The sequence below is a fragment of the Trichoderma virens genome (assembly GCF_000170995.1).
Source record: "Trichoderma virens Gv29-8 chromosome Unknown TRIVIscaffold_88, whole genome shotgun sequence".
NCBI classification, from domain to species: Eukaryota; Fungi; Ascomycota; class Sordariomycetes; order Hypocreales; family Hypocreaceae; genus Trichoderma; species Trichoderma virens.
In genome coordinates, this window is record NW_014013661.1 from 818,849 (window position 1) to 832,318 (window position 13,470).

The 13,470-nt window shown below is 51.3% G+C and overlaps 4 protein-coding genes across 4 annotated transcripts; 3 read left to right on the forward strand and 1 right to left on the reverse strand.

The window, feature by feature from the left end:
* Window positions 1-1,569: 1,569 nt before the first annotated feature.
* On the forward strand, window positions 1,570-4,010 carry TRIVIDRAFT_43222 (uncharacterized protein; the record flags this gene model as incomplete). The annotated part of the gene is made up of 3 exons (XM_014096370.1): window positions 1,570-1,680; window positions 1,772-2,036; window positions 2,110-4,010. The coding sequence occupies 3 exons, from the start codon at window positions 1,570-1,572 to the stop codon at window positions 4,008-4,010; spliced, it is 2,277 nt and encodes a 758-aa protein (XP_013951845.1).
* A 2,836-nt stretch (window positions 4,011-6,846) lies between these two features.
* On the forward strand, window positions 6,847-7,353 carry TRIVIDRAFT_26662 (uncharacterized protein; the record flags this gene model as incomplete). Its single annotated transcript, XM_014096371.1, has 1 exon — window positions 6,847-7,353. A coding segment is annotated over one exon (507 nt), but the record flags the coding sequence as incomplete, so codon positions are not given.
* Window positions 7,354-7,911: 558 nt separating this feature from the next.
* On the reverse strand, window positions 7,912-8,407 carry TRIVIDRAFT_205388 (uncharacterized protein; the record flags this gene model as incomplete). Its single annotated transcript, XM_014096372.1, has 2 exons — window positions 7,912-8,111; window positions 8,176-8,407. 2 exons carry the CDS (start codon window positions 8,405-8,407, stop codon window positions 7,912-7,914), a joined length of 432 nt encoding a protein of 143 aa, XP_013951847.1.
* A 2,948-nt stretch (window positions 8,408-11,355) lies between these two features.
* On the forward strand, window positions 11,356-12,708 carry TRIVIDRAFT_205389 (uncharacterized protein; the record flags this gene model as incomplete). The annotated part of the gene is made up of 1 exon (XM_014096373.1): window positions 11,356-12,708. The coding sequence occupies one exon, from the start codon at window positions 11,356-11,358 to the stop codon at window positions 12,706-12,708; it is 1,353 nt and encodes a 450-aa protein (XP_013951848.1).
* Between the last annotated feature and the right edge of the window lie 762 nt (window positions 12,709-13,470).

The following is a 13,470-nucleotide window of genomic DNA, read 5'->3' on the forward strand; positions in this document are numbered from 1 at the left end:
CATCCGATATGGTGTAGTGGCTAACATCGCTCGCTCTCATTAAGATCCGAGCAGCCCTGGGTTCGATTCCCAGTATCGGAGTCCGATTTCTTTTTTCATTGTATTTCTTTTTTTTTTGCTTCTTATTGTTTATTGTTGTTATGTTGACTGACTTGTTGTTTATTTATTGTATTCTGTATTTTGCCCGTCGTACGACTTTGCAGCATGCATTGTTTTATAATGCATAGTTGGTCAGAGTGAGCACTAACAGCACTCAAGTAATTAACTGGTCAGATCAACGACTCCATGGCCCAAAAAGTCCATGTTTACCTGCAAGACAAAGCACCACAAGTCCACAACGCCCCCGGTAACACAGTCGCACAGATCCACAGCTGATGGGCAACGGGATCTTGTGGGCGGCAGGCTAAAGATCTTGAGGCGGATCCAAACAAGTGAGCTGGGCTTGAGACAAGCCCAGCAGGCATCCCCGCTGAGCATTAATAGGCCTGCATGGGGCCTTGTCTTGCCCTGGCCGCCCCGTGCCCAGTTAAAACTCCGTATGCAAGTAAACAAAGAAGACATCGGGATGCTTTGCATGAGTCTAATGCGGTAGCACGCGAGCTAACGAAATCCTTGGTTGCAGGTAAACAGAGACCTGCTTGATGAGGATTGGAGAGCCTGGTTGGCTGTGTATGTATGACGTTGTGTATTTGTTTGTCTTGATGTCTGTGAGGCTGCAGATTCACAATTGGATGTTTATTCTTCAACACGCACTGACTACCTACCTAATTATCTAGATACCAATTACCAAGTATGAGAGCAATTCATCACTTGTACTCTGTACCACTTTGTAGACAAAACCCCTCGATTCTCCATCTGTTAAAAATACAAATCGATCGGACACAGCCCATCAGACGATAGGGCGGGGTGTCTGAAACAGCCACTCAAACGGCGCCGCCCGCCTGCAGGGCGCCTCGAAAAGGCAATCGGGGTCGCCATGGCAACGCTCCAGCGGCTAAGCAGTGGAGTTGCCGAGATGCCTTTAAGCCTTGTCTTCGCTATTTTTTTCATGCAAAAGGTGTCTCACAGCGCTGCAAGTTTTCGACAACTCAATCCAATTCCTTTCTTCCTCTTCATCATTTTCATCCCTTGCCTGAGAGGCCTCACCACAAGACGGGCTTTTTGTGTGGCGTCAACTCTCGTTCGTTTTTGTGCATGCGTTGAGGCAGCCAATTGTTTATTTACACTAGACGAATATCCATTGCTGCCCGATAATTCGCCAGCGTATCCTCCCTGTTCTTTATCGGTAAACAACATTGATTGGCCCCCAGCTCGTAAAAGGGACATATTCAGCTGCCCACATACCCTGCCCCTGCGTCATCACAGGAGAGCCCCGCGCAGTGCCTTGTCGCCCACGGACTCGTTGACAACGTGCCTGGCATTTTTTTTTTTTTTTTTTTCCTTATTCCGACCAACTGCCTGCGCCGTTCTCGACATCGGCACCAACGAGGCTTGAGACTCTTCAAGCCGCCTCTAACAAACATATTTAGCAGCGCCTAAGTCGCCTCGGGGTGGCTGATTTTGTTCGCAATGGACACCAGCTACCTCTCCAAGCAGGTCAACAACAGCATTGGCCAGCTGCACAGCCTGTTCGATGACATTGGCGTGCCGGATCATGAGCGCGAGTCTCGAGAATCCGAGGTACGATGGATTTCCCATTTCTTTTTCTTTGCGAGCAAAGAAGAGACGCTGTCTGGTCTGCGCCGGAATGCTGACTTAAATGGCACTGCAGCTGTTCCAGGCGCTTTCGGAGGCGCTCAACAACCACCTGCGTCTGGTGACGTCGGAGAAGAAGCAGATGATCGATGAGGCCAGGAAGATTATTACCGAGACCCGGCAGATGGAGGCGTCTTTGGTGGACTCCAAGCCCCGAAAGAGGAATTCAAATGAGGAAAGCATGAAGATTACATACCCTTTGATGCAATGCCTGGAGACGCTCAAGGAGAAGCACAGCCAGGTGCAGAGGTTGCGAGAGGAGCGGGTTGAGCACGTAGAGAGTGAGTCGATGCCTGCGTACAACGCTACAACGCTTTTGACCTTTGGGGAGCCATTGCTAACGTTTTGCCACAGAGCTCGTCGAGGCCCTCGAGTCATACTCGTCACATCTCGAGCCTTCTTTCGTCAAGGTTACTCTGCCGCCTACGGGTCCCAACCAGTCTATTCCTCTCGCCTTTGACCTGTCACCATCCTACGTGGACCGCCTCGACGCAGAGTTCACGCGAGTGTATGAAGAGTATACTCGCCGGCTTGCGACGGTGGAAACACTGGGAGATGAAATCATCCAGCTCTGGGCCGAACTTGGCACTCCCCAGGCCCAGCAGGACGCAGCCATCATCAAGTACTACCGTGAAGCCCCCGAACAGCTTGGTCTCCACCAGGAAGACATTCAGGATATGCAAGCCACGCGTGACAAGCTGTCGGAGGAGAAGAAGAACCGCGAGAAGAAGCTGCAACAACTCAGGACTACCGTCGAAACCCTCTGGCAAAAGCTTGGCATGGATGAAGAGGAGACCAAAGATTTTCTCAGCAAGAACAGAGGCTGCGGCATTCGTCAGATCAACGAGTTTGAGGACGAGCTTGAGCGGCTGAATGAAGTAAAGCGCCAGAACCTGCACATCTTCATCGAGGACGCGCGCGTCAAGCTTCAAGAGCTCTGGGATGCCTTGTACTTTGCGGAAGATGACATGCTCGATTTTACACCCGCCTTTTCAGACGTCTACAGCGATGCGCTGCTAGAGGCTCACGAACGTGAGATTGTTCGGCTCCAGACGTTGAAGGAGCAACGCGCACCAATTCTGGACCTGGTTGAGAAGCACAAGGCTTTGATCAAGGACCGAGACGACCTCATCGCCTCAAGCCAGGATGCGTCTCGCCTTATGTTGCGCGGCCAGAAGGGCGAGAAGCGAGATCCTGGCAAGCTGCTTCGCGAGGAAAAGATGCGCAAGCGCGTTGCCAAGGAGCTCCCCAAGGTCACAGCCGAATTGCGAAAGGCGCTCGAGCAGTGGGAGGAGGAATACGACCGACCCTTTTTAATCTACGGCGAGCCATACCTCGACGAGATAGACCTCGAAGAGGCAAAGAAGCCCGCCCAGCGATCCAGAACACCAGCCGGCCCTCCTCCGTCATCTGCCAGAAGCCTTCTCAAGTCGGCATCGGCATCAGCAATGAGGCCCGCTACCACCAGCAAGGTCTCGGCACCTCGCTCGGTAGCAAAAACCCCTACGACCGGTGGCATCTACAACATGGGCAACAAGTCTCAGCCGCTGTTTTCAAAGTCCGTCATGGACGTGGGTAGGCTCGGCAGCAGTCCTACTAGACAACCAATGGCAAGGGTTCCCCTGTCCAAGATGAAGGACGGCAACAATTCACCAGAGCGGCCCAAGACACAAATGCAGCGGAGCATGGACAAATTACGCACTGGAGGCTCCGTCAGAATCCCGCCGCCGCCCAAGATGCGCGACTTGAGGACCGTGGCATCACTGGAGGCGCCATTGAACCCATACAAGTCGGTGGGCCTGAACACCAGCATTATCCGTGCCGTTGATCCCGAAGATGTTTACGATGACCGGCCCGAGTCGAACATGTCGCATCATCGACAGAACAGCTTCATGGATGAGGACTATGATGATCACTACTCGTCGGTACGAGGGGTGCCACGATTCCCCCAAGCGGCAGCCAGACACATTTCAAGCACATCCACCTCGTCAACGGTAGTCACCGGTTCCGAGAACTGGGAGACGTACGACGACAATAGTGAGCCAGAAGAAGACTTGACAGATGCATACTTTGCCAAGCTCCGGGCTGCTCGAGGCAAGCGAGCAGAACCCGAGCAAGGCCATCGACCAACAAGCAGCACAGCAAAGCGTACGCGCGGAGTTCCTGCCGCTTATGACGCAGCGCCCGTCATGGTTGACCAGGACGGCAACCGGATAGTATCCGGAAGCGAGTGGACAGACGAGAGTGCTCTCTAAATGTTGGCTTGGTTCTTCTATTCTTGCTGATACGACTGCTCCGGCGATTTGCGCTGCTGGCGAATCACGGCCATGTTTGTATGCTTCTACGGCTAATGGTGAAAAATTGTGTAAACGAGACACGTGTTCATGCTACAAGCTGCTTTTCCCCCACTCTCTCTTGGCAGCGAGACGAATTGAAGAGCTCATGAGGATGCCGGCCATCTACGAAGGGCGTTTGGGGGCTTTTTGTCTGTTCTGCAGGCAGACATTGGCGCGACGCCTGCTGCTTCATTTCATTCTGCAATCTCTTTGCTTTGGTTTCTATTCTATTCTGTGTCATATATGTTGTGTGCATTGGGTTTTGTGGTGTAGTTCCTCTACCTCTGCCTCATTGTTTCTTTTGTTGTTTTCGATATCATGGACTAGGGTTAATGGGAAGAGCTCTAAGGGGGAGGGCATAGGACGGGAGAGGCGAAAAAAGGGAGGGACCGGCGTTTGCTTCTGTTTGCTATTTTCGTTTGTACTCAGTATTGGATTGGCTTGGCCGACTGAGGGAGGCCGCTGCGGCTGTTTTTCTGTATTTTGCAGCATGAAGATGTTTCAATGTTTCTGAATCTTGCTTGAGGCTTGTCGAAACGCATCCATGTCTTAGTGAAGTGTATACATACATGTACTGTTTGTGTTGAATCTCTGCATCGATCAAATAGATGTCTTATCTGATAAGCGGCATGAGACACCTCTCAGCTGATGCTTGTGCCCTATGGCCTGTTGTAGAAGGTCGTTCCAGCGCTGCAGGGGCCGTTATAGTGGATGCGTGCACTGATCGCGTGGGTCGTCTTTAGCGCATCTCAGGGTCACATTCCGCCTAAAGAAAAAACGAAAGCACTGGCAGGAGAGAAAAAGTCGGGGCCGCCGGCAGCTGAGGCCCGAAGTTCCGCTCTGGCGTTGAAGAAAAAACGAAACAAGACCCCCGTTTCGGGAGACCCCTGTCCGGACATTGAGGCAGCGGGTTTTCGCCTTGGGCAGGCTGACTTGAGATTTTGGGTTTCTTGGTTCCTTCCACGTATTCGTTTTCGAGAGCGTTGATTTGCTTTTGTCTGTCTCCTATTTTATGATTACTGGGTTGTCTTTTTCTGTCAATCTTGCCCTGATTCCGATAACCTTAAACCTACTACATCCTCATCGACCCGGTTCTACTCCTATACACTGGAATGCCGCATCGCAGATAACAAAGAAGAGATTCCTACCAACAAACGAAACGAGATAAAGCAAAAAGAAACATTCCTACTCTCCGCCCCTAAATGTCGTCATCCCGCGCGTCACATCGGTGATGATGCCCGACAGCGCCGCCGCCGCGGCTGCGCTCAGGGGCGCCACGCTGGCCTTTCGAAAGGACAAGCTCGAGGTTGGGCAGCGGGCCGAGGGAGCTGCTGCGAGGAGGGACAATGGCGCTTTTACGGCTGCGACGGAGGCCGTTCGAGGGAAGGCTGAGGCAGGAGATGGCAAGGCACAGCACCAGCAGTACTACCAGCTACAGTTACAGCATCAGCAGATGGATGGGATGGGCGGGGGTGGCGCGTCGTCGGCGGCGTTTGGCTCTGGGGGAGGGAGGATGGGTGCCAAGAACCAGAGCTTGATTGCCGCGACGCTGGCGGCGAGTCGCAGTGCGAGTCCGACGGCGAGTGGCGGCGGGAGCGCGAACACGAGCGTCAATATGATTGTGGGAGGTGGTGGTGATGCGGTGGACTCGGGCCCCTTGGCGTCGACCGGGTCGCTGATTTCGATGTTCGAGAAGACTAGGGGGAGGCCATCGCCGCCGGAGTCCGTTGGGAGCAGCGTCGAAGACAGGGCGGACAGGACAGACAAGGTTAAGAAGAAGAGCAAGTCGGCGGTTAATGGAGATGGACCACCGACGCCGCCGGTGGCTCGGAAGATGAAGACGCGGCGTGACCCGGTGGCTGATGCTGCGGCCGAGGACAAGAGTAGGGGTCCGAAGCCAAAGACGCCGGCGGAGGTATCGGGCGTCTCGGCAGCTTTAACTGCGCAGAGACAGCAGCAGCAACCACAGCAGTCGCAACAAATACAACAACAGCAGCCGCCGGCGAGATCAAGAGACAGCAAGCCTGTCTCTTTACCTCAAAGGCCCATGACGCCAACCACCATCTCAACTACAGCTTCGCAACCATCTACACCAGCTCCATCTTCAGAACCAAAGAGCTCGAATGCCCGACCGCGCGCGCTACATCCGTCGACTCCTCCGCCCCTTAAACCGCTCATGAGCAGGAACGTCGCTGAGGTTGTTTCGCCGCAGCCGACGCGGGTGTCGAGGGCGCCGCTGAGTCCCGTCACGTCGCCTCACCTTACGCTGAGCCCGAGCATACACATTGCGCTTGCGTCGCCATCTCCCGATCCTCCCAAGAAGAGTCGAAGTTCTGCGACAAAACGACCACCGACGCCGCCGAAGCCGAGGGGCAGTGGGAAGAATGGGCTAGACCAGGGTCAGGATCAGCCTGCGCGTCGGGGGCGGTCGTATAGCAATCATCTAGATGCGTCGTCAACTAGCCAGGCGCGGAGTGCTGTGGCTTCTGCGGCATCTCGGTCGGCGGGACAATCGGCGTCTCCCTCTAGGCAGAATGGAGAGTCTCGTCCATCGTCGATGATTTTGGGCAGGAGACACTCTGTAGTTAGCACCTCGTCGTCTCCATCCCGGGAGCTGGCTTCTCAGCGACGAATTGCAAATGGGTCACCGGGTCGGACGCAGCTGGACAATCTCACCGATGCGATTGTCGCCGGCTCATTGGCTTCTACACGATTGACACCGCATAATACGGGGCCTGCTTCGTTGGCTCCTCCTCCGTTGCCGAAACGGCAGAAATCACCTCGACTTTTACATACACTACGACAACCTCAATTGCTTGATGAAGAGGAGGATCAACACAAGAAAGGACATAGGGCATTGCTACGCAAGGGCAAGCATGCGCACCATGAAGGATCACGGAAGAAGTGGCGGGAGGAGATCAGGCCCCGGGAGAGGAAGAGGTATGAAGCGCTGTGGGCGTCAAACCGCGGTATCCTGCTTACAGACACGCGGATGATGAGTCCGGCGACGAGTATAAGCAGCGATCTCGACCGGGACGTGTCGCAGTGCGTGGCCAACGTTGTAGTGAGGGAGGTATGGAGACGGTCGAGATTACCTGTGGACGAACTGGCCGAGATTTGGGACCTTGTCGATCGAGGGAGGTCGGGGATGTTGAGCAGAGCTGAGTTTGTGGTGGGAACGTGGCTTGTTGACCAGCGGCTCAAGGGGAGAAAGGTGCCGGCCAAGGTGACGGATAGTGTCTGGGGGAGTGCGAATGGGGTTATGGTGAAGGGGCCGAATGGGAAAAAATGATTGCGGAGAGATGAAGTTCTTGTGTGATGAGAAGCGTTGATACCCTTTATAGAATAGAATAGCATGCGAGCATTGTTGGATGAGTAGGATGGCATGAATATATATAGATTATTGGCTAGGGTTGATGAGTCTTGGTTATATTCTGAACATGATGAGCTTTGTGGAGTTTGACTTGGAAAGAAGAAATGTTAGTCTAAAGAGGACAGCATATAGGGTTTAACGGGCTATTGGAACTGGGATTCGGGAAAAGAGGAATCGCTTCAACGATTTAGCTTGAGTAGGTTATCACAGTCTTACAAGGCAAAGTCACCTTTCATGAATGTAAATAGCAAGTCACCGGTTCCCCGGCTCGCATTATTCTATACTAATCTAAAATCATCCATCAAAATCAAGTCATGACCATTTCAGTCCTTGGAATTTAACAAAAGCAATAGCAAGTAAGTCCATCTATATCCCAGCGCCATTTCACATATGCAAAGTATCGGATCATATCAGGGGTTTTTGCACTCCGCTGGCTTTTTGCAGACTTTAGTAGAGAGTGCCGGACTTGAGGGTGGAAGAGGTGGCATCGCCAACGGTGACGGAGACGTTGAAGTTGGTCAGGGTAGGGCCGTAGACGGCGCCATAGAGGCTCATGAGGCTGGCGGAGATGAGGGCCTTTTCGCCCTTTTGGGCGGAGGCGGGGATGGTGATGGAGCGGGTGAGGTTGCCTGAAACGTTGGACTGGGCTGTTTTGTTTTTGTTAGTTTTTGAGATTATAATGTGAGACGGGGGGGTTGAGGAGAGACATACTGGGTCCAAGGTAGTAGGAGGCAAGGACGTTGCCGAGAGACTGAGGGAAGCCGTTGCCGGCGGCGTAGCCAAAGACGATGGCGACGTCGTAGACGGACTGGATGTAGTTCTCGGTGAGGATGGTGGCCTCGATGGTGGCGCCGGGGGCGACGGTCTCAGGAACGGCGATGCCGACGATGCGGGCGTTGGCGACAGCCAGGAGGGAGGCAATGGCGGCGACGTTGAAGAGCATCTTGAAGGTTGTTGGTTTGGGTTTTCTTTAAAAAGAAGAAGTGAAGAGTTGTTGGAGAGTGTTTGTAGTGTTGTTGATGTAGTTGAGTGTGTTGATGATGAGAAAGGAAGGTGTTAATGAGGAGGGAAAGACTGTCTTTATATATTCCGTCGAAGGCCTCACACGGGCAGTGCTATACGAGTAGCTCTGGTGTTATTTTCAGCATCATGTCAGTGGATCGGCATCAAACACGAGCTTTTGGCTCCTTTGCCTGGGCTTGCCAGTGACGAAGCTTGCTTAGAGGAGGGGAGGCCCTGGCCTTGTTTGCCCCCTTCTTTGCTTTGCTGTCTTTGCAACGAATCGATCTAGAACTATTTTTGCTGCCCGATTTACCAGGGAGAGGGTGGATGATGTCAGGCGGGAGGCGGGACACGGCATTCCCTTTGTTACTGGATGCGTATGTAGGTGTACATGCATGTGGTACGGTGAAGGTGAAGCAAAGGTGTAAGGGACTACTGGATACGGACTTTTTTCTGCACCGGGAATGTCGGTCCCATGCTTCCTTGGCCTGCATGGGTGGTATTAATGATCCTAGCGGCCCTGGATTGCCGATTGAGACGATGCAATGACGCCTTGGAGCGGCATCTGATAGGCGGAGAGGAGGATATACGAAGAGGAGCCCGTGCGGGTTGTTTTGACTAGGGCTGAGGGGGAGGGTCATGCAGATCGGCGGAGGAGATTGGATAAGCGGGCATTTCGTTTCTTTCTATGTACAGTGCAGGGGACCTACGTGGCGATGAGAGGAGGGTTTTGGTGCTGAGCTGAGAAACGAAAGAGGGATGGCTGGGTTGAGTGTTTGGGGCTTATGCTTTGGGGGAGGCTGAGAGGTGTATATATAGATGGGTGTATAGTATTCTATGTCATGCGAATATAAGGCTTGTAAACGTCGGACTATAGTTGTTGTATTTTGATGAGAAAATAATGGGTGTTCTTTCGCAATTCTACTGTAGGCTCTCTGGTTTCTGGACTCTGGTTTCTGGTTTCCGTGTTGCTTGGTAATTCGTACACCGTCTCTTCATTCGTATTGTCAGGAGGACGTTTCGGGGCGAAAAATAGGAGATGTGCGCGGATACGAGCTGCGTGGCTGCGACTGGGGGGGGCTTTGCGGCCAGAAGAGGTAAAGCTTCAGTGAGGCGGAGAAATTGGGTAACGTTGTATGAAGGGAATGATTTATTTTGTTCTGCTGTTGACAGTGTTTGGTACAAGTTTGTTGTGTATTCGCATATGAGTGTGAAGGCTCGGCTTTATGGATGGGGGCATTTTACATACAGTTAGCTACTGTTTAGTCTAGCCAAAGTGGAGGGTTGCCTGCATTACGAAAATTATTCCCGAATAGCCAAGATCTTCGGGCTGTTGTCGTCATGCACGACAGCCAAGCTTAATAGCCAGCACCTAACAAAATGGGAATAGGCGGAGCGTTGTATAAGTTGAGAAGAATGAAGAAGAGGGTGGGGGGTTTTTATGACTTCATTTTGGGCGGGTTGGATAATATTAGATGAAAAGTTTTTTTGCGCTTTATTTCAATGCTTCGGATCAATGGGATCGGGATAAATTAGACAATCGTCGGCGACCCACTTGGCAGGGAGATCTGGTGGGTTTATTGTTCGGCAGTGAAGATTTTGACAGCTTGTGCGGCGTTTTGGTTTCGAGGAGGTGGTGACGCAATGGGAGTGTTTTGATGTGTTGATGTAGGAATGATGAGGATGTAAGCTGTATTCATGTTTGGTGATGTAGACAACAGTTAGTTGCCGGTTTAGCTGATGATGGTGTTCTTCAAGCGCTGTAGCTGCTAGAGGTGGCAAAATACAGTGCCCGCAAGGGCTTTTTACCGCCGTTTTGGAAGCGGGAATGGCGTCACATACCCTAGAGTTGAGATTTTATGTTCGAGCTGGGAGTGCATTTGGTTCATTAGTCGGATTTAATTGCATCTCAATGCCATTGAATGGATCTAGTTGTTTTCTCTTGATTTCTGAATCAATCGTGGTCAGATTCTAGGCTGCATCGGTGTAACTGCTCGAACAAATAGTGTGAAGCAGTGGTTTCAGTTCCTCTGATGTATTTAGATCAAATCTACAACTGAATGTGATAAGTAGAAGTAGATATGCTGCAAGCTATTCATGTGCATCTATGTCATCTCCTTCATACCACAAGTTAGAGTGAATCCTCTTAAGCAAAACAATGTACAAGAAGTTAATACCTACTAGGTAGTATTACATGCAGCATACAGGCGCTCTTGTTGATTTCTGTACTATTTTGTGGCTGCACAATTCGCGACTGCACAGTCAATCCTTTATATACTACTCTTATTCTCCCCATGTCAAGCTACTACAATGGCTGCTCACAGCCAATCATCTTCCGTAGTATAGTGGTCAGTATGCAAGCTTGTCACGCTTGAGACCCGGGTTCAATTCCCGGCGGGAGAGAATCCGCCAATCCTGAAAAAGGACGCTTCATTTTTTGCATTTTTCTTCTTTTTTTTCCCCGACTCTATTCTTTGTTCCTCTTCTTTCCCACTGCTGCCATCATGCTTCCCTTTCTTTCTGATATTTCACATGTTGCTGTTGTTGATATTCCTGCGAGGCGGAGTGATATCACCTGGGCAAACCCCCTGCTTTCAGCTCTAGATACTAGGCAGATAGATCCAATAGTCTTGTTTTCATGCATGTTTACCATCACACCTCTCCTCAGCCTCACAAAACCAACGGGACCGACCAATAGCCATCATGGACTGCCATTTACTGCCGTTAGCACTCAGCTTTGGGTAGCAATTCTTTTGCCCAGTCTCTAAACACTCTTCCCTTCTCTCCCATTTCCACGGTTGGAGCGTACCTTTGCAAGGTGCGAGACTTCTAGCAAAACGCCTCTACTCGTTTTTGTTATTAAAAAGATACCTATCAACACATATGGAAATGCTCAAACCATTCCTTATCTTGTGTCTGATACCACTCTCCCACGCTTACACGGTATTCGAAACAAACTGTACTTCGCCTACCACTCTAACGAATTTTGTATCGGCTCCCAACACTCGAGGCACTCTCGACATACTATGGAGTTCTCTATTCACAATATTTGCTTGCACTTGGACGCTGCAGCACCCCAATGTTCCCAATCAACGGGACAACCTTGACGCTCAACCATGGGGAAAAGACGGAGGGATGAGTGCTCGCTGGACGAGAGCTAAATGGGGGTTGGAAAGCTTCTACAGAAGCTCACTGCGGATGCTTTGGACCATTATTGCTCCCGAACTGATCATGACTGCGGCTTCTGCTGAGCTGATGGACGCACATACGAATCTTAAAGACATGCAGGCAATCGCCGCGCAGGACCGAGTGAGTTGGACTCTGACCCACAGCCATTTTGCAAACATGGGGGGTTTTGTCATACGAGGCACGCCGACGCCAAACCAGCAACACCATGACCCATACCATCTCAATGGCACCTGCGTCCTCATGCTTAGAAGCGAGGGACACATTACGAGATTGCCTGATCTGACCGAAGCAGAAATCAACGACAAGTCCAAAGGCGATGTGCTTGTCAAGTTGATTGCCCTTGGCCAAATTGTGTGGGCTACCATTCACATCATAGTCCGGGCTGTAAGAAGGCTCCCTGTTTCGCCTCTCGAGGTAGCCGTTGTGGCCTTTGCCGCATGTGCAGTCTTCATATACGGTCTCTACTGGGGAAAACCGCAGCGTGTTGGCATTGCCCATACGATTCGGCTCAACAACACTTCCAGGTCGCATGGAGGAGCCATACCGCCTGAAGTGTACTATGGAATCAGAGTAGAGGTGCCTAGCCGGGTTTTCAAGACGATATATTCCGGGGTCCTCTTGGGCATAATAGGGATCGAATCTGAAGCAGAGACTCTACCAGGCGCCCCGATTAGCATCGACACGGATAACGGCGCTGTGGGTGACCCTCTGCGGATTGGAGGCATTGTGGCTATTGGAGCGGCTGTGTTTGGTGGACTCCATGCTATTGCGTGGAACTTTGCCTTCCCATCAGCGGTTGAGTTGGCCCTCTGGAGATTCGCAAGCATCTACACGGCTGCCGCTCCGCTTTGCGTCGTGCTGCTCACAATCTTCGCCTCCAAGAGGGATTCTAAGCTCGGAGAACGGCTGCCGGGCGCCATCGGCTTTATTCTCATGTTTGGCTATGTCCTTGCAAGGCTTTTCATCCTTGTCGAGATGTTTCGGACGCTTTTCTTCCTTCCTCCTGGTTCATACATTTCTACTTGGACATCGAATATTCCGCATCTTGAGTGAGCAGCAGTGTGGTGGCTTTCACATATATATCTAGCAACTTGAGCGACTGCATTTACAAATACCCACTTACCAACCTATTTAGCGTGTTATACCTTTTAGTATCAAAGTATGCTTGTCTAGTATCTGCTTCTATTACTATTTCTTCTAGACTAGTATCTGCTATTATTTCTTTATATTTACATTGCATAAAGTACGGAGTAGTCAACCTTGGCGCCGACTAGCAGGTCGATGAGGTATTTATCGTATTTGTTTAAGAGCATGCGTGTCTCTGCTTATGTTTATTTGCCACTCGTAAATCTTGTATTATGGTATTGCAAATAGTTGACGATGCGTGCATTGATGAATCAGTTTCTTCTCTGATTATTGTCATTGAGATAACCTCGGTTATGTCAAACCAATAATCTCTCGTTTCCGATCCCAGCACTGGCCCGATTCAGACGGCAGCGCATGTCCGTCTGCGTCGTCACAGTGCGTCTCCAAAATGGCTCTGCCGCCAAACTGATACGATGCCGAATTCCCGACCACGGTAGAGGAGCTACAAATGAGACTAAAACACCGACTCATGTCCGTCAGGCTAAGGGACATATTTCATCCGAATCTTGAAATGACACGGACTAGTGCGGCGAGAGCCAATCGGCTTCAATCGCTGATGACATCTGCCGCAAAGTTCTGTCTACTTTCGGCGACGGCGTTCTAGAAAACTAACTAGCTCGGCGAGCATCGGTAACAGTGGAGGAGGGCTTGACGGATCGATGGCTGGCT